Source organism: Acanthopagrus latus, chromosome 3 (assembly GCF_904848185.1).
Source record: "Acanthopagrus latus isolate v.2019 chromosome 3, fAcaLat1.1, whole genome shotgun sequence".
In the NCBI taxonomy this organism is placed as follows: Eukaryota; Metazoa; Chordata; class Actinopteri; order Spariformes; family Sparidae; genus Acanthopagrus; species Acanthopagrus latus.
Window position 1 is genome coordinate 7,321,998 of NC_051041.1, and position 24,262 is coordinate 7,346,259.

The window sequence follows — 24,262 nt, forward strand, 5'->3', positions numbered from 1 at the left end:
CTCCAGCGGCAGCTCCAGAATCCCCGCTTCCCCGAGACTATTTTTTCTCTTTCATGTTAACTTTCCTACGTTTTTTTTTTTTTTTTTCCTGTCTCATTGTCTCTGTCCGTGGTCAGCGATCTTTTGCCCCTGCCAGTCGCCGTGCTTGAGGGACATTCCTGATATAATTACCGCTTTTGATTATCCTCCAGACTGACCCCGGGATGGCCTGGCCCTGATGCGGCACAAGTCTGCCAGCCGCTGCTCCTGCTGCAGCTAATGAGGGACGCCTAGTGTTTCCCATCGCCGGCTGACACCTTGATTTATTGTTTCGCTCGGCTCGTACCTGAGGCTGCATTCCTCCATATTAGGAAACAGTAAATAATGAAGTTTACTCTACGACTAATGTGCCTACCTATGCCGTGGTCTTTTGGAGACAAGCGCGACGGTGCTAAATAACGGCGCGAATCCAGCAGTGATGTAGTTGTTTGGTGTGTGATCCCTCATGCAGAACCTGTTTTTTACCGCATGCGGCATCGCGCAACATAACTCTGCGACGTGACATTAAAAAGCCTGACATATAGCACATTCTGGAAATAAAAATGTGAGCGTGGTCTCAGTGCATCGGTTAAGCTTAATTATGAAATGCACAGATGGTAACACGCACTCCGGAGGACTGTGGTAGCTTCGAGGACTGCCTGGAAGAAGGGTTTTTATTTTTGTAGATACTGACACGATAGTGACTCAGTATTCAGAATGATAATACACTTTATTCATAGCGTACTTTTCACACAACATCTACATGATCGCATTATAAAATGAACAACTCACAACTCAACTGGAACTTAGTCTAAATAGCATAAAGTCACAGAAAAAAGGCTGCAAAAACTGGCATTTTATGTGTTCATAGTTTTATTGGTATAAAAATTGTCAATTGGGTTTAGTCTTACCAATCATGGTGAAAAGTAGTTACATATATATACTCATGCTCTTCACATAAGTAAAATTTTGGGATACTTTGCTGATTTCAAAGGCAGTTATTGCACAAATGATGATATATTGGTATTGTTGACTGTAAAAATGGTGCACAGAGCCTCCATGACAGCACTAATGGATTTTTGAGGAGCCAGAATGAAGCTCAAAGTTGGAAGCTAACTTAAGCTAACTAGCTCTCTGCGTTCACACATAAAGTGAGGCAAATTTCACCATGCATCGTTCACACAAGTTTGATCGAGTTTATTTGCACCAAATAGCCAGAATACCTCACTGCACATTTGATGTGATATATATAGCGAGCAACAACCGGTGTCTTTGTGTTTTACAGTTTAGTCTCTGACCAGAGTTAGCACTCACCAGCTGCTACGTTTCTGATGTGTTTTTGTTTCACCATTTCATCTCTGCATGTCTATAAAATCAAGTACGTTCTCCTTTCACATTGGAGTCGAATAAGAAAGAATTAGTGGGCTTTAGAGAGCAGACAGTTTGAGAGAAGAGTGCGTAGATAAGTCCACCTTTTTTAATCCCAATTGTTAAAAATCCGTGCTCTCCTCAACTGTGGGTGTTCACTCCTCCAAATGCTCCGGGCTCTGTTCGCTGCTGTCTCCTCCGGACACGACGGCTCCAGCAACTGTAAGAAATTATTATGTCACAAAGTATGCCTACACTGTGCGATTGCTGCTTTCATGCCTTCCACCACCGCTGATTCCAGCCAACCACTTAAATGGAATTCAATTTACAAAAATATGAAACAGCGAAGTAGAGCAAAGCCTAAAATTTTGAGAATGTTTTGTGTTCCTAAATTATTTGAGCGATTCTGATTATCAAATCATTGCCAATTAATTTCCCTTTGGAATACCAATAAATCAAACAACAAATTGTTTCTGCTTTTTAATTTTGATTAAGTTTAGAGAAACCCAAAAACATTTTCTAGCCCTGAGTCAGCAGAACCGACGGCCAACCCGCCGCTGCCAATCAAAAACACTCTCCATTAAAGTGATTGACTTTCGGTGTCAAACCAGCGGACCATAAAGTTGTCAGTTCAGCAGGAGCACGGAGAAGTGTGCGCTCCCACCAATGCAGAGTGGTATTGATATACCGTGTACTCCTCTTTCGCTTCCAGTCTCAAGTTCTCTCCATTCTACGCTGCAGCTTTGACTGAATCCTGTGTGTATGAATCAAACTCTATATGTGAGCTCATATTTATAGGCACCCTCCCTCTGCAGGTGCTCTACAGATGAACACGCGCCTGGATGCATTACTCTTCATAATCCCTGAAGACGACACATGCACACATCTGCAAAAACTACAGCTGCCGTTCCTCTCAGCGTACATACGCGACACAGTGTCGTACACGTGAGCCGCGGAGGTGATGCAGGCGGCAGCGTCCCGAACATCAAAGCGTCCAGTGTCTGTTTAGAGATGCAGGTGAGAGGTCAATTCGACTGTCGAAAGAAGAAAGCGAGCGAGCACGCGCACGGCGACTCTTTAATGAACCGCCACCTGTGACTGTTTTAGTGCAGTCGTAATTTTCCCGACTCAAATGCAGTCGCTGCTTTTAGTTTCCAGCATCCGTGTGTGTGCGCAGATGAACAAACAGTATGGACTGGTGTGTGTGTATAGACGACCCCCCTCCTTTGCTCATCTGTCATGTACACAAGCTCTTTGTAATTAAAACAGATCGTTGTGACGCTGATTATGGGGGGGGGGGAGACAAACACGGTTGGTGTTTATAACCTTGGCGTATCAAAGGAAACCTCTGTGACCTCTGATATTCAGTTTGATCGTGCACACACACACGGCTGCTTGGTGTCCTAACCATAATTATGCAGATGGAGAGAAAGTAAGTGGCTAGCGAGCAACACTTTAATTTGAATTCCTCCTTTCACCCTCCATGTTTCGCTAATAGTTCCATTTACAGTAATTTGTTCCGCCTCAGGCAGTGACTCATAACAAAGGCATTTGGTTGTAAAACAAATGTACAACACACGTGAATTTACGCTCACACACACACATGCATACCCTTTGTCACCTCCCTGGTTCTTTACACATTTTTCCTCAGCTCCGTCTCCACCTCCACCTCGCTCTCGACACTATCAGTGTTACGGCTTTTGGCTGCAGAAAGTGCAGAATTATGGCACGTCAGTGTTTTAAGTGCTGCCACTATAAAATGGGCGCAGAGAAACCATAAGAAGCGGAATGAGGCAGGCAGGCCCGTGCTCGGCTATGCCAGCCATTTACTACCCTGGCACGGCAGTATCATGATACAGTGCACACTGGGGGCGCATGACGCCAAATCTACCCAGCAGATATTTACGAGAGACATATTATTTTTCATTATGCACACATTAAATCAAAAGTTGAAATATTAGGCGGGCGCTCGCTCTGTTTTTTCCTCATCTGTGTGATTTCACCCAAGAGCCCGAAAACATTCGCAAGAACTCCTGTTTTTGCTCCACAGTTTTATTTGCCCATTACCGCAGTGACTTGGAAGTAGTTCACTTTTGAGTGCCTTTAACTCTAACTCTGCCTGCTTGACCCTGACAGACACAGCGCAGATCGCTACTTAACCGCTTCCCAGCAGAGAGGAGGCCGCCCGTCTGAGGATACGGCCGCTGTGTGATCTTTTATGGGACATTCTGGTTCTCGTGTTTGACTACAGCAGTAATACCTGAGAGGGCGATAGGAACAGCATCATCAAAGCACCAATAATCATGGCAAAGGAGGATATCACGGCCTTTTATCCAACAGTTACCACTTCACACGCATAGCTTCCCCCGGTTGGGCTTGTTCTATGGGAATTGACAGCACAGGTTTTCTCTGCCGGCCTGTTTTTATAAATATCTCCTGGCATCAGTTTGACCTGTGCGAGTTTCATATTGATTGGGATACGAGGCGCGCTGTTTGCTAAATGTTCTGCACAAACTTCACCGCCGCATCTCATCTATTCCACGCCCACACCTCGCTCACTAACCCTCTCGGAGTTAAAGGTTGCTCTGCAGCAGCAGCACCTTGCCTCCCTGTCACACACGAGCTGCATGAAACGTGTCGGGAGGAAGGTATCGTACAAGTAGGAGTGAGTGAGTCAGTGTTGATCCGTGCATACTCATTTGGACTGTGGACCCACAGGACGATGCCTTACAGTTTCCCAGAATAAGAATGTTAATCTGGGATCACTGGCCTGGTTTCCTTTAGCATCTTAATCATGCTGTGATATCAAGCCTCTCAGAGGGGGAATAACGATTTACATTTTATCTAAATTTAGATTTAGTTTAATGGCCCCTGAGGTGTTTTTTTTAACTTCATAAATTACAGCTATATTCTACATTCAGTGTCCATGCTGTGTGCTTATCCGCCATAACAACCATAAAGGCCTGTTTTACATATTTGTTTGCAAGGCACACCTTTGACCAAAAAAACACTAATAAACCAGTAAAGAAAGGTCCTTCCCGGGAGTGGTCAGGAAAGGGAAGGGTGATTGCCGAATTTAAAGGGGCTCTGTGTTACAATTTGTCCAAATTGAATTGTGGATATTTTTGTCAAAAGACTCAGGTTGGACTTTCTGTGCCTCTCTCTGCTGCGCTAACAGAGAGCATCAGTAAATAATGTTAGTTTAGAGATGGAGTCAGCAATCGGCTTCCAGCATGAAGCAGGGCCTCTTTTAAAAGATCATTGTTCAACTCAAGAATGCCCCAGTTTGGATTTAGTGGCATCTACTGTAGCTATTATAATGCAGATTGCAACCAACTGCATACCCCTCGTCTCATCTTTCTGTATGGTGGCAGTTAAAACTGCGAAAAACAAACAAAAATCTGACTGGTCCTCTTTGGAGCCGGTGTTTGGTGTGTCTACAGGCTCCTGGAGAAACACGGCTGAGCCAATTGTACAGAGTGGCCACAATTTATAACTCCAAAGTGTTAATTCTCAGGTAGCGAAAACACAATGATTCTAAGTTTCAGGTGATTAAACACTAATGAAAACACGGTTATAGATTTGTGATACCTCTTCTCCCCCATACCACAAACCTTACCTTAAATTACATATTCAGTACACGCGAAGCAACATTAGCATTCATATGGATTCATGTTTGGCCTCCTGGTAAATGAAAGTCCAAAATCCACTCTCCTCTAAGTTCTGTTTCTGGTCCCTACAAACTCCTGAGGGAAATATCTGGCTCTTTGTTGCTGAATACTCCACTGAATCTTCCCCAGCTAATCGCTAACTCTGTCGATTGGCGCCTTTTTTGCTTTGAAATGTTTCCCGCTACCACAAAAGGTTTGTCGCAACAGTATTGGATTCAAGGCAGTTAGCAGTAGAAAGTAGAAGTAGTGACTTTTTGCAGCTCTCAAACCAGATGAATCCACTGTCAGTGTGGTTGTTCAGTGTGTGTGTGTGTGTGTGGGTATACGCACTGCTTCTGTTTGTCACTAGATAGCCATTAGCAGCAGAGCGTGCCATTTTTCATAATCTTTGAAAATAGTGCTTTGTGCAAAGAAGTTTGAAAAGATACGGGGAAAAATGAAAGAACCCAGGCTACTCTTTAAGGATTAGTGAACCTATTTTAGACTCTGGAAGATAAAATTCATTTGGATGTGAGGATTCAGAGAAATATTGTATGGGTCTCCTTTCTCATGCATTGCAAAATCAAGACATTTCGCGATTTAAATCAGCACAGTGCCTCTGGTTTGTGATGGTGCGGCTTCAGAGGATTCCTCGTCAATTTCATGCCCCTGACAGGAGCTTGTAAATTTATGCATGTGAATACTTAAATTTAATGACATCCACATCTGATAAACATGGACCCTACAATCCAGCATATTTTACATCGCTGCCTCTATTCTAAGACACCTCGCCGATGAGTCCCGTCTTGTCGCAGGCTTCATTTTTGCCTCTCATGTGTGTCCTCTGGGAGTTTTCTAACAGCAAGGCTGGTGTAATTAAAGTATTGGACTGAGGAGCTGGTTATGATTCTCTCTGCCATAATTTGCCAGGTTATTAAAAGGTGAGATTTAGAGGCAGGTTTATTGTTCTTCAAAATTAAAATGTGCAGTGTCAGTGCAATTGCTTGTCTGACGACGGTAGCTGCCGGTGATATTATCACTGCTCGGCTGTGCACACACCGGCTGGTTTGCCGGGATCCTGCAGCTGATGAAGGTGCACGAGAAAGGGACGCAATGATATCAAAGAAAACTTCCAAACCTGGTTGATTTTTTTCTTGTTTTTTTTTTTTGTCAGTTGTTGCCATTTAGTCTCGCTAGCCATTCATTTGCTTCCATTGCTGAGATTCAGTACCACATGTATTGTAAGACAATGTATGTCGAGGCAAGCAGCACCAGCCTCCAGAAGCTTTTCTTAAAATAAACATACATTTTCACACAAGTCATGTCAAACACTTGTTTCTTAGTCAAAATAATAGTAATGACAGGAAGTCTCAGCCTCCTGGATGAGTTGATTCATCTGTGGCAATAACAAAGTATCTATTGTTTTATATATATACCATGACCAAAAGTAAATGTGAAGCTATGTCATGCTTTGACTGTTTTGCAGTGGTTGTTGCTGAGATGATTGGCAGGTTGCAGGCCTTTTTCAAGGTTCTTTTCTAACCCAGTCACCAGGAGAAACAATGATACACTGAAACAACACATTTCTTAAGCTATAAAACCTCTATTTCATGTTGTGACCATGCTGTGCAAATGCTTTGGTTTGGTTTAAACACAAAACTACATGGTTAGGGAAGTTCAGGTTTCAGTTTAACATGCGTGTTTCTAACACAGCAGAAGATGTACCGACTTCTAACCTACATATGAGCTTTTGTCTGCACAAACAAGGCTAGAAATTCTGCAGAGCTCTCCTTTTTAAAAATATCCAGTTGATTACCACTTACAAAAGTTGGAACCCAGTACTGAACAGTGGTCGTTGGCTTGGCAGTCTTCTCAACCGTAACTTCACCACCATCCCCGCCACCTTTGTGTATAAAGGTCATAAACATGTAATGTGAGGGTGACCTGACATGTTTTGTGGGAATGTCATGCCTATGTCACGTAGAAATGGGGTTTGCAGAATACCAACATTTTATTTGCACGACTGGGCAGATTCTTCGGGAGGTGAAACACAGTCTAGAGACTTATTTTGGTTGTCGATATGCATAGTCAATATGTATATGTTGGATGATAAATAACAGGAAACGACACTACAGAAATGTCAAACTAGGTTTGAGGCCACCATTACATTTGTCCTGACAAGCAGTGTGTGTCCTGGTGACAAGCGTGTTAAAAAATCGAAGGCATCGGTATCAAGACTGTTTCCTTATGTGTAAAAAAAAATATGAGTGTCGTCTTATAACCCCCCCAACATACTGATTACACGAAGCAGTAGAGAGGAGGAGGAGAAGAAGGAGAAGAAGAAATCGTTGGAAGAATCAATTTCAAGAATTATAACTATCGCTGATGGACAGAGAGTGCTGTTACAGATCATTTAAAACGCTTGTTTCTCATTTAGTTTTCATCTTTCACGTGAACGACTAAAGACAATACAATTATTGTTCTCGTTGCGTCTTAAGCCGTCATCTCGGTTATTTCTATACTCCAATGAGTTTTTCTAATGAAGCGCCCGGGCATTTAATGATATCGCCTCACTTTTCAATTTTGATATCCGCCAAAGACAATTTACAGACGTTTTCTCATTATTGATGAGTTGGACCCGGACTCTGGTTTCGGCGCCCTTCCTCAGAAAGAGAGAACACGAGCCGGGTGACAAATTGCTCAACGGGAAGACACATCTCTCACACCAACACCAAGAGAGATGACAGTCATCAGCTGTTATTATGTTCGCCTCTCAGGATGCTATCCATCCTTGTTTGCCATCGCATGGGAACGCCGGGCAAATGTCAGACAGATGCTTCAAAGTTCATCACAATGGACCGTTTCCTGACAGGAGGTCGTCATTTATACACACACACACGCACAAACACACAAGCCTTCAAAACACAACCATCATCCACAACCTTTTATAGATGCCGTAAAGACGCATTAGCTAGCTTTTCCACACTGGCAGCCCGTCGTCAGATGAAGCGTTAGGTCCATCAATGAGTGACCTTTTCAAATATCCGGCCTCAGTTAAAATTCAAGAATGCAGCTGCATACTTCAATTCTGACTCGCAGCCAGCGACGCTGACTTATTCATCACCTCCACATTTACAGCCCAGACTGTACACAGAGATGGCACTTAAAGCCGATCTGTCCGACTCTCCAATCTTTGCACGTGTTTCACCTTCTGCAGTGGAACATGAGATGACGTGTCGGACCGCTTCCCACACATTCCATCACTTTTTCATAATCCCTCTTTTCTGTGCTCTCTCCCGCTCGCTGTCACCCGCCGTCTCACTCTTCTCCTGTACTTGTGAACTTTTTCCCCCCCTTAATCCCATTTCCTAAAATGGCCCTGTGTCTCTCCGGCAGGCTCGTCCGGGCTGCAGTGCAAGAATTAAGGCACAGCCGTTCGCTTTTCCAGCCAAGTGTGAATGAACAGGATGAGAGAGAGAGGGAGAGAGGAGGGAGGGAGGGAGGCAGAACCACCAGCAAAACGGACAAAGAAAGTGAGATAGAAAGGTTTAAAAAAGGGAGTGATTAAAGTTGTGACATTATCGTCCCTGGACCAGATTACTACTGCCTGCTTCATAACCTTCACACAATGAACATCTCGCCCTTTTCTTCTTTCCCCGCCGTGTGTCTTGTTGATCTCTGCCGCCTCTCTCTATGTCGTGTTGCCATGGGGTCTACCTCGCTGGTTCAATCTGACATGTCATTACAAGACTGTAATAAGGGGCAGCATTTATCTGATGTCGCTAACGCAAGACTGTCCTTTTCAGAAACAAAGACGGCATGGGTCATTTGTTCAAATGTTTACATCTTTTTCCCCCGACATTCAACCACTGACGGTTGCGCGACCGTCCTCGCAAAGGTGAAAGTAGTTTGACATTGTTAAAACACGATGAAGGCTCTCGGTGAGGAGATGAGGTAAATGGTTGGGCGTTCAGTGTCTGTCTTTGATGGCGGAGGCTGTGGCTTTCATCCCTCCTCCTATAAGCAGTCAACTGTGTGATAACAATGACCTGCATCCATTCCTGGTGCAGTAACTTACCGGCATCACCGTGAAGTTGCCTGACATCCTTGCAGATTTTGTACTAATTAAACAAATGAGATGGCTAAGATAGGTACGAGCAATATGTTATTAAATCGTGATTGTGATATGAGGCTCATACCGCATGTCGTCCTAGATGTGTTCAGTATTATATCATGATATGACATAAGTGTAGTCTTTTCCTGGTTTAAAAGTCTAACAGTTAATTGATGTGATATTAAGGTATGTAGTCACAAATATTGCGATATTTCTTGTTTGGTATAGAGTCTTTTGGCCTCTTTTACGATAGGACAGCTCAGAGATGACAGGAAACAGGCGCCCCAAAATATTAATATATATTTTGTTGCCCAGCTGTTGTGTATATGAAGTTCTTTTGAGGAGTCGAACTGGTGATATAGCCTAAATGAATTGCAATTTTAGGGCCATATCACCCAGCTTAAGCTAAACGAAGCCAAGCTAACCAGGTGTTTCCCACACGTAGACTTTACTTGATGGGACGCCCAAGTAACCTATATTTGGGGACCAATTTTAACGTTTTGTTTTTTTGGTTTTTTTTTTGGTTTCTCTATCCGTCCAAAATTATGATGCCATCCGATCTACTAACCAAAGGACAATCTATCTACCCTTGTTCTGCAAACTCCCTGCCATTGACATTCACATAGATAGATGTTCTTTATTACCCCCCTCCTGTAACACACTGATTGTGATGCAGCCTCTCCTATTTAAATTTACCTCTTGTAATCAATGACACGCTTCCTCCACAAACTAATCACCCACTGTCGCCGATGAAGTAAGTCGAAAGAGCAGACGCATACAGGGAGATGTGTTTCCTGGATGTGCATTGACACATTTATGTTCTCACGTTAATAATGTTCCATCTGATGTGTGACAGGAGGAGGCGGGACACTTTTTTTTCTGCAGAATGTGAGACAGCTAAAGAAAGAGTCAGAGAGACAGTTGAGGAGTGAGGAGGGGACATACAAATGCAAGAGAGAGAGAGAGATAGAGAGACCAAGAGAGACTACTTAAACTGCATCATGCTCAAGGGAAATCTAACCAGGCAATATCCAAACCAAGGCGCTGTGCTCCTGCCACCTTAGCCCCACACAATTACAATACTATCTGACAAAGATATTGAGCGCCGATCCCTTGCTATTTCTGTGGATGTGTGTACCCAGCTAGAACCTGATTTTATAGAAAAGTACCAAAAAATGGAATTAAAACTGACTCATTGAAAAGAAAGGCCGTGACACAGAGTGGAGCAGGCAAACAGTAAGAATATGTTGACTCTCCGGAGTCCAGTAGAGACAACACGGGACGTGACTGAAGGGCTCATCTTCTTGTCTGAGGTGGAGGGTGTTTTTTTTTTTTTGAAAAGGTGACCTTTACCTCCAAACCACCTTTTTGAAAAAGCTCACCAGTGACCTTATACAGGGTGGAGTCCTAGTAGAGGAAAGAGCAGCTTTTCAAAAAGACACTGACAAAGTGCTGTCTTGTCTTGCGATGAGAAACAAAAGTTCAGCAAAGGTTCAGGTTGATGCAGCAAGGTTGTTTTTTTTACAATGTTATCTTCATTTATAAATGAGCCCAGAGAGAGACTGTGCTGGTAGATACTTTAACTGATGAATAAATCAGTAGGCTACTTGATTTAAATGTGTTTCATGAGCTTTTACTCTTGCAGCAACATGGCAAACAGCTTCTAATGAGGAAGACGATGAGGTTATGGATTAAGACTCTTTCTCTTGAGTGTTGTCAGGAAGTAAAACTGAGGAGACCCTGTCTTACACATACAAGTAAAATGACGAAAACTAGCAAAACGGTTGATTGTTGAGTCTCGTCCACACATTGTTAAATGCTGATGCTTTGGGTTGGCAGCTCAGATCGGACGCCAACTGCAAGCATCAGTTTTTGACAGCCTGACGATGAGGCTCAACAATCAACTGTCTTTCTCTAGGAAGTTATATCTCATCGCCTTAAAGTTAAAGTTTGGAGTGACTTGTTACCATTCACCATTTTTATCAGGTAAAGGAACTAAATAACCAACTCTTTGTGGTCGCAAGCAGCATAGTAGATTTTTTTGATATTCTAAAGGCCTTTGCACAACATGGATGTAGACAAATAAATGACATAAAAATGCAAAATGCTTCACCAAAGCTCTTTGCAGCAGACGCAAAAGTATTTGCGATGGCATGCAACAGTTATCACCGGTATACCATCACATTACAACGGACTGGCTTGATGCATTGATACGTTAAAACACCAAAGTCACAAACAAACTAACTGATCGAGGCAGTGGTAGAATAGCAACACGCGTTGGATGAGGCAAAATGATTCGAAATAGTCTGATGGATTTGAAGATAGCAGAGATGGACGGCAGCCTCGTTTCTCATTTGTCGCACTGTTTTTATGATTTTGTGTCCTATGACATACACTCAAGGGTGATGACAAGCATAGGTAATCGACAGGACCACCATTGTAATGAGCTGTGAGGGGACTAGTTGATGCTCAGCGATCAAAATCAACCTCATTCTTACTACCAATTTAACTTACTCAGGACATTAATGTCAGTTCTGTCAAACTTACAACCTTATAGATGCAAAGTTACTCAGTCGACACTGATCCATGCCACCAGAATGATTTCCACCAGCACTGCTTTACATTAAAATACTGTTACTATACTGTTAAATACTGCTGTTGAATTCTTAAATGTAACTTCTCAAGATGATCGTGACGTTTTTTTTTTACGACGGCAGATGAATCATGAATCATCCGTGGGTGGTTTCACCAGCTCTTTCCGGGAAATAGTGAGACATGTGAGTATCTTTGTGCACCTCCAGGGGTTTTTCACCACAACACAGATAGGAAAAAGGGGTAGTGAAGAAGATGAATTCGGCTCCAGAGGCACTGGGGAGTAAGACCTGCAGGATTTAGGCGGTGTCAGCATTCTTGGTGGCGGAAAGTAAGAATAAAATGCTCCATATGGGGAGTTCAGTCTCTTTGAAATATCATGCCATTCATCTGAGATACTGGCTCTATCCTCTTATTGTGCAATCTGTGGTTATAAGAGAAAGAGGCGTACTCTCTTTTCTTCATTTATGGAGGGATGGATGGACCGGTCCTCCCTTACAGTGTGCTTCTTTCTGAGTATTTTGTTGATGAGACCTTTTTCACCGAACCCTTTTCTCTCAGCATATCTCTCTTTGAAGCCTCCGACGCTTTGAAAGCAACCTTTTTCCTGCCTGTGAGTCATATTAGTTACCCCCGTTCTTTTGACATCGCTCTCATTTTAATGAATGTCCGCAGCGCATGTTATATTTAAGAGCCTTACCATTCTCCCGGGCTCCTTGAGGATGTGAAGTCTGTTAACGTCCTCACTTTACCTTTTTCCACAGTCAGAGCGATCAAGCACATCAGAGAAGTGAAGCTGGAGTAAAGGCATTTTTACAACCTTGTCTGTCATAGATACACCGTCGAGTGGAAGATCCTACTTAACACCACTTAATATACATTTGTATGTAATTCAGCATGTTTGTTTCAGTATTCTTTCTTTTGTCTTTCTTCTCCCTGGCCTCTCTGCTCCTCTGAACCCCTCACACAGCCCAGAGAAAGATTATTATTATTATGATTATCTTGAAACAATGACTCCTTGATTTCAGGTACACAATTTCATAACATTTCCAGCCTGCAACCATCAATTTTGCTGCCTGAAATAACCAAGGATGTCTCATTGTATCTGGACACAACCATGGAGGCAGAACCCTGTTCCTCTATGAAAATTGGCTGCTCAGTGGTGCACGAAGCCAAAATGGTTGGATAAAAATACCTGGTTCATAGTAGACATGTAAAGCTAAGGTCAGAGCTACTTTCGTTAGCTTTACCCCTGATAGCATCTTGAACTTGCTTCCAACAGGGAGGAAATGCCAGAGAGAGGGTGTGCTAGGTGTAAACAATGAATTTGAAAATAACATTTAACCACACAAACTAATGTTTCTGGTGAATGATATGAATGATCGGCCTTGAAAGGACAGCTAGCTTGCTACTATGAGGAGTAAGCTATTTAGCCAGGTATGCTAACGTTACTGCATACTTACAGAGAAGATAAACAGATTGTTCTTTTCTTTCTTACAGTTTTCCTCATGTGTTTTTTTTTTGGTTTTGCAGGAATCCCCAAAGTCATTCAATGATTCCACATGATTAAAAAGCTTTACAGTCCAATGCCTGGACACGGTTGTTAAATTGTGGTATGACTGAGCAATTGGCTAACCCAGGGGTTGGATTTAGTGAAAAGCCATTTGCTTTGGGGTTGTTTTTTTTTTTTTTAGGGTTTTGAAATGTGGTTGCTATTATATCTTTCAGGGGGCATCATTCAATTATAATAAAATAAGAAATAAAATGTAATCACTGTCTGTATGAAACGAGAACAAGGCAGAGCAAACCGAGCGTTGGCAACTAGCAAACAAGAAACAACATAAATGTCAACAATAGAGTGGTGTTATTGGTGAAAAAACAACAGAAATACATAGATTTCCCAGTGCTCCGAGAGTTCAGGGTCACATTAATAGCAGCTAACAGGGATTCACTGTTTTGCTCGAGTACACTTGAATGAATGCTGGCGAGCGTAGGGGGGGCTGCAACCTTGGTCACCGGTTGAAGAGCAGCATTCATGCCAACTGCTCCACCTTCTCTCCCGCTAGGTTTTAAAAGTGGTTAGAGAAATGACCTCTCTCTTCTCCTTCTATTGTGGTCTCAACCACTTACTGTGAATGAAGGATCTCGAAAAAGAATATCAACATAGCCAAAGCCATTTCATATAAAACCCAGGACACATTCAGAGTTACTTAATGCAAAGCAATCGGAAAAATTTCAAATTACTTGCTGAAGATTTATTATATTATAAGTTTTGTTATCGTGCCTCACTTTTAAAGGTGCAATAAACTTTAGCTGAGCCACTTATTAACATGGATATTATAATGATATTTTAGAGTCTTGCCATTGTATAAGAGACTATAAGAATCTCTGCCACACTGACAACGCGAACTGTAAAAATAATATAGAGCGATGGCGTCGACGACAGTGCCTGTGTTCTCTAAGAGATAATATTCTCTTTATGGGCCTTATGGCTGTACCACAGGCCTCAGGTCAGATCTTTTTCCCCCACTCGATGAATTCATAATGGAAAGCCCCAGTGCATGATCAGTAAATGGGATGTGCAAATGTAAGACTAATATATGATTTAGGAGCACCGAGTTCTATACATTCAGAATCAATAATTTACAGGAGTGGGTTCAGTGGTGCTTCATTTAAATATATCTCAGTTTTTAATCTCTGCTAAAGTAATGTTTGCACGGTGTACATATCACTATATGACTGTTCTAAATTATTAGCACGAACTCGATGGAAACGAATCGCTCCCTCCTTCTCCTTCTTCTTCGCATGTCTTTACTGTAATGCAAATTAGGTGCTGTGCCTGCAGGTACGAGTGTGTGAATGTGCTTTGCCTAGTTACCCATCCGAGATGTAAAACTCCTTTTGCCCAGCACATGCAGAGTGAGTTCTCTGCAGCTATGGATGGATGGATAGATAACTAATGGATGAATAACTCGCTTGGTAAATATGTGTAGTTAACAAGTAGGAGGGGAAACCATCAAGGAGCACAAGTACAACGATCCTTAAAGGGGAATTCAGGTATTTTTCAAACCTGATTCATACTTGACAAAAGCTTCGGAATTGGTCAGGTAGATTGCCTCAGGTGTCAACATAATCCTTTGGGGCAACTCCAACCGTCAAAGTTATGTCCATTAAAAGTGCTCATTCCTGTGACTGATAGGCCGAAGTCATTATTTTGTGTGCTGACAAGATCGTGGATACAATTCCTACGGAGATAGACCTTGTCAAGTCTTGTTCAAGCAGAGTCTGAGTCAGAATAAGCAAGTCGTTTCAGGAAGATGCTGGTGGAAAAGTGAGTCACAGTTGGACTCTACTTTAAGGGAACTGCCAACATTTCTGAAGTCGTGTCCGACTGTTTAACTGATTTTGACAATCGTGATGAGGCAACAAATTTAACCACTCACCTCTCGCCAGATTTCAGAGCAAGACTTCTCCAAGATGGAGAGGAAACAGATCTCAAGATTCAACACAAAGGTCCAACTCTGTCTGTGTCATTTCGGTGACGTTAGAATAACAACTTCAGCCTGTCAGTGTCAAGTCGGAGTTGCCCCAAAGGGTTACACAGCAGCCTTTAAAGCTGTGTCGTGGCTTCCAGCTGAGAAGATCAACTGAATCAATTCCCAAAGTCCTGGTAAGCATGAAACATTTACACACCACAACATAAAAATGCCAGAATCCCCCTTTAAGTAAAGAAAATAAATGCCTCAGTCTTGTGTATGTCACGTGTGCGTCCAGTATCTTTTGAGAAAGTATCATATATGCAGGGATGTATCACAATTAAATAGCTCACCATGACCGCCATGATCACCAGCACTGCAGCTTCACTTGCCATCATCTTCAGTCCTCTCCTCCGCCCTGCCCACCCCCACCGTCATAACCCCATCAGGGAGCAGAGGCAGGCTTGGGTAAGCAGGTCGATGGAGGGGTTTTGTACCTGGCGGCGCACCTTTTTCTCTGGCCTCTAAGAAACTCGCTGTGAGCTGGGAGCTCAGCGTGCGTTTAAGTGAAAGTCCTGTTAACCCCCATTACCCTCTGCAGCACTGTACCGGAGGATTAGCAGAATACAAATGGCCCCATCGTGCTCCCCCTGTCCTCCGCAGAGCAACTCCTACACCCTCCGCTGGAAGACTTGCTGACGACGAGAAAGAGTGAAATGTGATTTGCGGGGCCGGGCAGGTGTTTACCACATGCTAAACAGCATTGCTCATTATGCGAGCCTTAATGGTGGCGAATACATTAGCGAAACTATCTGAAAATTTTAAATTCGAGGGGTCGGGGGGGAAAGGGTGATGAAACACACTATTGGAATGTTACCAGCGCTCGTAACCATGTGACCTCGCCTCACAGAGGCTCAGATCGTGGTGTGGAACAAGGGAAATGCCAGAGGCTTTCGGAGGCTAATTAATAATTAATAGTTCAATGCTTCTTTGTATTGCTGTCGGTGGTGTAAAAAAAAAGAAAAATCAAAAGGCATTGCAAATCGACTGTAGCCTGTCGACCGTCAGCCAAAAACTGCCCACACTGTTAAGCCTCCTGAAATATTTGGAGATGTTGTTGCTATCAGGGTCGGAACAATGAAGAGGGCTCGTTTTAGTCCGACAAGAGAAACATAAACTGTTCTCCTTCATCCCACATTTCCTTCAGCAAGTCACTGGACAAAAATGTGTCTAGGGAAACAACTGTGACAATTACTTCCTTTTTTAATTAACCGATAAACCATTTAGTCTAAATAGTATAGTCAGATAATGTCTGGCAAAAACGCTCCATTTCCAGAAGAGCACAAACAAGACGTCTTCAGATTGCTTGTTCTGTTTGTGAAATAGTCCATGTATTATCTTGTAAAAGAGCAACAGGCATCAAATCATTACATTTGTGACGCTGACGAAAAAGACTGCGAAAAGAAAAGGCAGATCGATGCTTGCCTCCGCGCACTTTCAGGGGTTGGTTCATAAAGACGAGCAGTAGGTGGTGCCGTTCCAGTCAGATAACCATCGCTCCACTGCAGAAGAAGAGGGCGCAACGAGATTACATAATTAAACCTGTCGAGCCTCAAACGGTGACAAACAATGTAGAAAACACAATAGAAATATGACACCTGCTTGTTTCAACGCATGAGTGGTAAGAAGTTGCATCAGGTCGATAAGGAGAGTGTTTTTAATTGGTTTTGGAGTGATTGGTGATCAGACTTCAGAGTTCACCCTTCGCCAAATTCCAAAAAAGGAAAAGGGGTTTCCATTAATTCCCTAATAACGTTATAGCGCAACTGTTGCAGCGGTGTCGAATGTTGAGTTGGCTCCTTTTTTTGACTGCCGTTATCAGTTTCCCTTCCTCGATGCATCGCCTCTTAACAGCTTTGATTTGATATCTATCTCCGGAATAAGAAATTTGCTGCTAACTTGTGTTTTTCTGAGGATTTTGTCGGGCGTGTCAGCTTTAGATTCAGATGGTACGGGCATGTCCGGACACACCCCTCGGCTACGCGGCTGTTCCTTACTGTCGGCACTAATGTACGAACAATTGTTGACTTGTCTGTTATTTAAATGTGCTCAGTAATTACTCGGTCCAACTCTGTAGAAGTCTAGCCGAGACAGGAAATCACCCATCTGGTTTGGGCTTCTTCCTGAGAGTCAACAGGTTTATTTATTTGATCGTTTACACCACGTGTAAAATCGTCGCGCCAAGCTTTCATGGTTAACAGACTTAAACAATGATTAGCTCCTAACCTTCAGCCTTAACCCGGTATGAAGAGGGAAAACCGCAAAGAGGTTTAACTATTAATTTTCTGTTGGCACGCCCGCCCTCTGCTCCCACTCTCTTCATCTCTACCCCTCCACGACGTGCCTCTCCTTGTCTCATCCTGAATGTTTTTTTTTTCCTTTTTTTTTCTCACCTCCGTTTCTGCTCTCATCACTCACTCTCCTTCCATTGATCCTCCCATTTTATCCATCGTCTCCTTCCTTTCACGCCCGCTCTGTCTCTCTCTCTCTCCTCTGCAGCGGCTCCAGCCAATATAAAGCAGACCAATATGAGATTTCTCGGTTGATGGAGAGCCACAGCCACTCTATCACATTGTGTGTGTGTGTGTGTGTGTGTGTGTGTGTGTGTGTGTGTGTGTGTGTGTGTGAGAATGCGAGAGAGAGTGTGTGATGGCCACTCTTGTCTCTGTCACTGTGTATGTGCTGTTTAGTGTGTGTATTCATTTGTTTGGAGAATGTATTTTATTACTAGTGTGTCTGTGCATGTGTGTGTGCATCCACTTCTTTGTGTGTGTGCGTTTGTCACACTGCGGCTCTGCTGGCCAGTGGCTGTCAGTCTAATTCCATTTCTGTGGGGGAGCGAGAGATGCTGGAGATAGCTGCGCTGTGTGTGAGGCACTGTACTGCTCTCCGGCTTGTGTTTCACTGGAGCTTCAATTAAAGTGAACTGGCTCCTGGGAAGAGGACTGGTGGCCATCCACCGCGCTACAGACACACACTCTATTCCCTGTGACTGATCGAATGGCTCCCCGATATACAACACCGCCTGACAGCACACTGCCTGATGGGAAATAGTGAGGGAGGCGGGCAGGCACCACACACACACACACACACTCCTGCAAATAGACCCACATGAACAAACACTGAATAACTGCACGGATTTCTAAATACACCCTGATTGCAGTGTTTTGGAAGAAGGTGCATGATTGCTGGGACTCCAGGAACACCTATACACTGCACGCTCCTGCTGACAATGACAATTTAAAGAAAATGGCCACCCCGCGATGTGCGCGGCTGCTCCCGCGGAACAGAAAAATTGCTAAACTCCGTCACCGTGCAATCCGCGGCGTCCGTATTGTTGCCACCTCAAGTCGGATGTGTGCGTACGCTTTTTTCTGGTTATTAATCATAGTGGCATCTCATTTTTACCGGCTTATTCCTCAGAGAGGGTACAGAATGTCGCTGTCGTGCGACATCAGCTCAGCACCTCCCGGGGAATAAATGTACTTAGGCTGAGAGCTTGTATGGCTCTTACATGGCAGCAGCGCTGAGTCGGCGCCTCTCCCGAGGTCATAAACTAAATCTAATGTCTACGTCTAATGTTTACTGCCGTGCATGGCAACGTAAACGGGTTAAGTCTCAGCGCGCAGCAGCTTTGACCCAGGTTTGCCTTAAAGCTTTATGTTAGAGGTTTATCAAAGTTCTGATTTACATATTTCTGTGTCTGACTGTGTGCTTTCTAGGAATAGAGCAGAGACGTGCTACCTGATTTATATTCAGTTATAATAAATGTTAATGCAATACAAGATCAACAACACGAGGACAGACATAACAAGAGAGAGGCCATGATTTAGATTCTTATAATAATGATAGATCAAATGACTGCTAACAGTGATGAACACACAAAAAATTATCACTTCTACGGCAAGTGGCATCATGTTTTCAGCCACAACAGGCAAAAACTTCAAAGAGCTAACGTACGCCACCTGCAAGACACGGACCAGCAACGAGACCAAGTCATCGGCTGGCTGGTGACCACAGCGGAGCGCTCGGCAGCTAAAGATGTGCATAGTTCCAAAAGCAGACTGCCGATGAACGCTTGTGTGCAACACCAGTGTCTTAAATCCAAATCCCAGGTCTGTAACAATCTATCACATGTAAAGGAAGGTGCTAACTACAAACAAAACTCATCACCTTATAACAATGTGATCTGTTGAAAACGTGTGTTGGAGATGAAAAAGTTACATATGTAATATGTATGTATGTATGTATGTATGTAAGCGTCATAGTTGAAAGAGTTCAAAAACGTCCTATAATGATGTGAAAAGAATGTGATGGAGTAGCAGTTTTGACATTATGATGTCTATGTAAAGTAATGCAGCGATATCTACTGACGTTAGCATGCTAATCAGCTAGCCTTGTCCCATCCTTGTCCAAGCATCCTACCAGCAATGTAAACACAAGCACTCCCTGAGTTCCTAGACTGAACCACTAGCTGCATGGCTAACTGAGCTAACTTGCTAATGATAGCCTCAGTCAGCGGTAACTCTGGTTGTATGCTGCCCTCTATGACTGGTGGCCGATTCTTACATATAGCACTTTAAATGTTGGCAGATCCATTATAAGAGAGGAGACAAACCACTCCTAAAAAATATGGAAAGTTGAACATTTGCTAATCTATAGCTGCTAAGGAAACGCCACCTGCTGACGAAACCCACGTGGCTCAAATTGCTGAAGAAAGCAGTTTGCACACTGTAAATTAATCACCGTTCGCTGTCATACAGTAGGACTGTAGTTGTACATCAAAAACTAGGCAGCGTCAGTCCAGTGTTACAGTGGTTTTTAGTGTTGAGAGGGATGAAAAGACCAAAAAAGATCCAAAGCGCCGTTCCGTCAAGTGGTGTTTAACGGTGCTAATACTTTGCAACCAAGCAGAAAACATTTAACATCCTTGATATTTGTGCCAGTGTTTGTACCGACTCTCAGGTGATGTGCATGAACATACATCCGTCCGCTGCTTGTCTGCTCTAGTTTTCCAAGCTGCTGCACGGAGAAAGCACTCGCTCGCTTTTTTCCCCCCTCTTTTCCTCTCCTCCTTGCTGAGCTGGAGCACATCCCTTCCTTTCTTAGCATGCAGCAACTCCCCCCCTTCCCTCCACCCCCCCGTCCTTCGCTTGTTTACACATGATAACTTGTCTTGAGTAAACCACGAGAAAAGGGCTCCATCAATATCTCATGAAAAGACGAGAGTTTACTCAAGTCAGCGCTCCTTAATCTTGACACGAGATGAACGACACTAATTTCCTCTCTTCTCTTTTCTCCCGCGAGTGCGGCGCCGCTCTGATGATGTAAACACCTTGGTTTATCGCGACTGCCTTCAAATTGCCTGAAGTGGCTTGCTTCTGTAATTGCGGGTTCGAGCAGAGTGCACGTTAATTGTGTCTGTGTGTGTGTGTGTGTGTGTGGTTGTCGACGCAAAAACCAAAAAAAAAAGAAAAAAAGAAACTTGGGTACGCAATCTTACGAGTGTTCACAGTTGATTCGGCCGCGAGAAGTGTGCCGTAAGTGATCCTCAAAAAACGCTCACCTCAGCTCGTGACTCTATCGCATCTACAGCGTGATTAAGATCTTTAGGCGGTGACAGTAATTACCTGCCAGCTACTCGTCTTAAACACACCGCGGACCCCAGGGAAGGAGGGGAGGAGGAGTAGGAGGGGGGTAACAAGAGGAAACGGTGAGATTCGAGAAAAGGAAATAAGATGATGACACAGCCAGCTGGTGTGGGTAAAAACGGGAGCCCGAGGGGAAATGGGAAGTGCAGACAGAATTTGAAGGGGACGGAGGAAGAGGACGGCTGATGACATTGAGCGGGGAGCTATAAGCCAGAGCAGCAGTCTCCTCTGACGAGTTCATTTCTTCTATTTTAGGAGTTCTGAGACTTTTATCTCCCGAAGCAGCGACACTTATTTCAGGGGCCCTGAAGGAAGCAAGAAGTAGGCACAACTTTAACGGGGACGGTTTCTGCAAATTATTCTTCTACGATTTCTTTCTGCAAATGCGCGCGTGGTTTTGGTCGGGTCACTTCAACGTGTAGTTCCTGAATTCATATTCCATGTCAATTTTTAGAATTACTGATGTGAAAGTAATCCAAATTCTTTTGGATTGCCCCAAAATCAGTTATTGAGAACATTGCACCGTTGATTTAAAAAAAAATGGATGTTGAATTTAAAACATCTCAGACCGTTTTCATTGCAAACTACCATGACGCCCAGCGGAGCGCACACCTCCTCTGAAGCCAGATCAGGACTAATCCAGTGTCAAACTTCACTTGAAATGTTTTAACTACTCTTTCTTTACTTAATTTCTGAACCATAATTTCCATTTTGCTGTGGAAGAATAATGTCTGAGGATGAACATCTAATTCAACTTACTCAAATATATTCCCTGACTGATTGGCGAAAGTGAGAAAAGACTTCCTGTATCTGTTCCTTTATACACATTCGCACCAAAAGTTAATGGGGTCTTTTCTGGTGCGACACCTGTCCTCCGTCCAGGATTCATGAAAATCTGTTCAGTAGTTCATGTGGTCCTGCCGACAAACCAGCCAACAAACTGAAAACGGGTCACACATGCAGTAACCTCCTTGCCGGTGGTAATAAAATGAACTTTGCAGTTTCAGCTTTTACAGTCGGTCAAATCAAATTACCCTTACAAACCTTACTGGCACAAACTACAGGTGCATTCAGTGTATCTCATAACATGAGGGAGGCTGTTTCTCATGTGTTTCAAATCAAGGACACATGGAGGACTTTGCTCTCGTAGCACGAGGGGACTCCATGTGTTAATCCTCCATATTCATTGTGGAAAAGAAGGAATAAAACACTCTTATTATTCATAAAACATCAGTATCCAGTGGAGTATTAAAGGAGCATTATGTAGTTTGGAGAAGAGATTTCAGTCAGAAGAGAAATATCTTGTTTTTTATGCCTAAACAAACTAAATAAACAAACTCTGTTTGTCACAACTGAGTCGAGGGGAATACACAAACTGACCTTAAAGGACAACACAGTTTCATACTGTTTGACATTTGGCGGACCCTGCCACCTTTCTAGCTTCAAACAGGGACATTATTTTTCCTCTGACAGATTGTTTATTCAGCTGTGGAAAAGCTTAATTTTTCCGTTTTTTTCAGTTTTTAATATTACTTCAATAATTAAGAAAATATAAAAAATCTGAGTTTAGATAGCCCCTATAATTATCATTAAAGCAGGTTCACAATTTCAAATTTGCTTTATTTTGAAGACTTCAATCCAAAATTGTAATCATTATGTGATCAGTGTGAGCCAAATTAGATGTAATCCCCGACTACCCGACCCTGAATAGACACTATGCACGTGCATTAACTTCTGTACTAGCTCAAGTTCTCTTACACGTCAAGACTCTGTAGACAAGACGTCGCGCGGCCCGGACACAATCTGGACCAATAACAGGAAGCCTAGGAATGTGGATTTTGGAACTGAGCACCATGGCAACGAATTCAAAGCGTCTGAGCTTCCGGGTCGGCCTTGCACGTAAGCTGTAATCACCTTAAATATCAGCGGCTCTCGACAGGCTGTAAAACGGTAAAAATGAGTAACTTTGTGTTGGAAGAATGCCACTTAGTAATCTCTACAAAGACCATGCATGTACTGTTCACGCCCGGCTGCTGCGCCAACAAATGTCAGCCCGTCTCTGCAGAGGATTAACAATGGATCTCCACGTCTCCTCCCTCCTCCTCCACTCTATCTACATCTCCTCTTCCGTTTGTTCCTGTTTTGTCAGGCATTGTAACTCCCTTTTCTTTCCACCTCCTACGAATCGAGGGCTGCGTTCAGCCATCAATCACACGGGCACAGTCTTAAAACGCAACAAGGAGATAAAGAGGGCGAGGGCTGTAATGCTTATTTCTCCGTCAACTCCCCCCTAACTGACTTAACAGGCTGAATCACAGTTAGCTCGCCAGCCTCGATGGCCTCGCCCCGCGTAGGACCGGCGCGTTACTGGGTTTGATTTCTGAAGCCGTTCTGGTTATTTGGCCGTCTGAATGAGGTGCGAGGTGCTTCGAGCGCTACGTCGTTCGCCTCGCGACCGCTCATCCACGGAGACAAACTAATTTTCTCCTCTGCCGGTAATGAAGAATGAAATCTTTTTGTGTAATGGCGGCGGGTTTAGCACACAATTGTCTTTACTTCTGCGCGCTGCACGGGAGAGGACGGCCAAGAAGATGTGCCGTGTGCCCTTTTCACTGAGACAGACGATTCACTCAAAGAGGCATTCGAACGTATGTTGTTAGCTCGGTTTCATACCGAGGCCTCGTGCCGATGAAGAAAAAACATTTTAACCCACTGACGTACACACGGTTAGCCGAGTGAATGCAACATGCTTTAGCTTTTACGCTTCTGGTAATTAGCAGTGTGAATTACACAGTGTAATTATATAGCACCGCTGCAGCTCAAACATCCAAATTAGATTTAGCTTGTTCATCATATCACATTTCTTTAACCCACCACTAATTTAAAAAAAAATCAAGGTAATTAATTTTGTTTACGCACGTTCCCCTTCACATTCAGTGGAAGTTTTAGTAACTCACTCAAGCCTTATTTTGTGTTTGAGATATGTTTATTAAGACACTGGAGATGCTCACGTATGTACAAGTCATTTTTCTGCTAAAGTCTCTTCAGAATCACAATCAGAAAAATCCTTTATCGGTCCTGCAAACGTGGGGAAATGTGTGCGTCACAGCTGCCAAAGGACAGTTCAGTATAACAATAAACGATGCTAAAGGTAAAAAATTATAAATATGATAAAGAGTAGAGAAGAAGAGCTAGAGTGGAAATACATATAGAATCGTATATACATAATGTATACAAATAAAAACAGTGTAATTATATACAGTGTGGGCAGCGTATTGTGTTTAATAAATAATAAATAAGAGTATGATTTTATGATATCTTATGGTTGTAATG

At 43.2% G+C, this 24,262-nt stretch overlaps 1 protein-coding gene across 8 annotated transcripts in view; it reads left to right on the forward strand.

The window, feature by feature from the left end:
• samd12 (sterile alpha motif domain containing 12) overlaps positions 1-24,262 on the forward strand; it is a 114,256-nt gene that overhangs the window by 65,444 nt on the left and 24,550 nt on the right. For 2 of the 8 annotated variants that reach the window (XM_037093375.1, XM_037093376.1), the window contains exon 5: positions 11,868-11,927. The exons of 3 other annotated variants lie outside the window; for them this stretch is intronic. In XM_037093375.1, coding sequence (XP_036949270.1) covers positions 11,868-11,878 — 11 coding nt within the window. In that variant the 3' untranslated portion in view covers positions 11,879-11,927. Of the gene's footprint in view, positions 1-11,867; positions 11,928-12,303; positions 12,322-12,506; positions 12,579-13,275; positions 13,322-24,262 lie in introns of those variants that run through there. 3 more of the 8 variants (XM_037093378.1, XM_037093377.1, XM_037093380.1) reach the window with 3 other exon arrangements.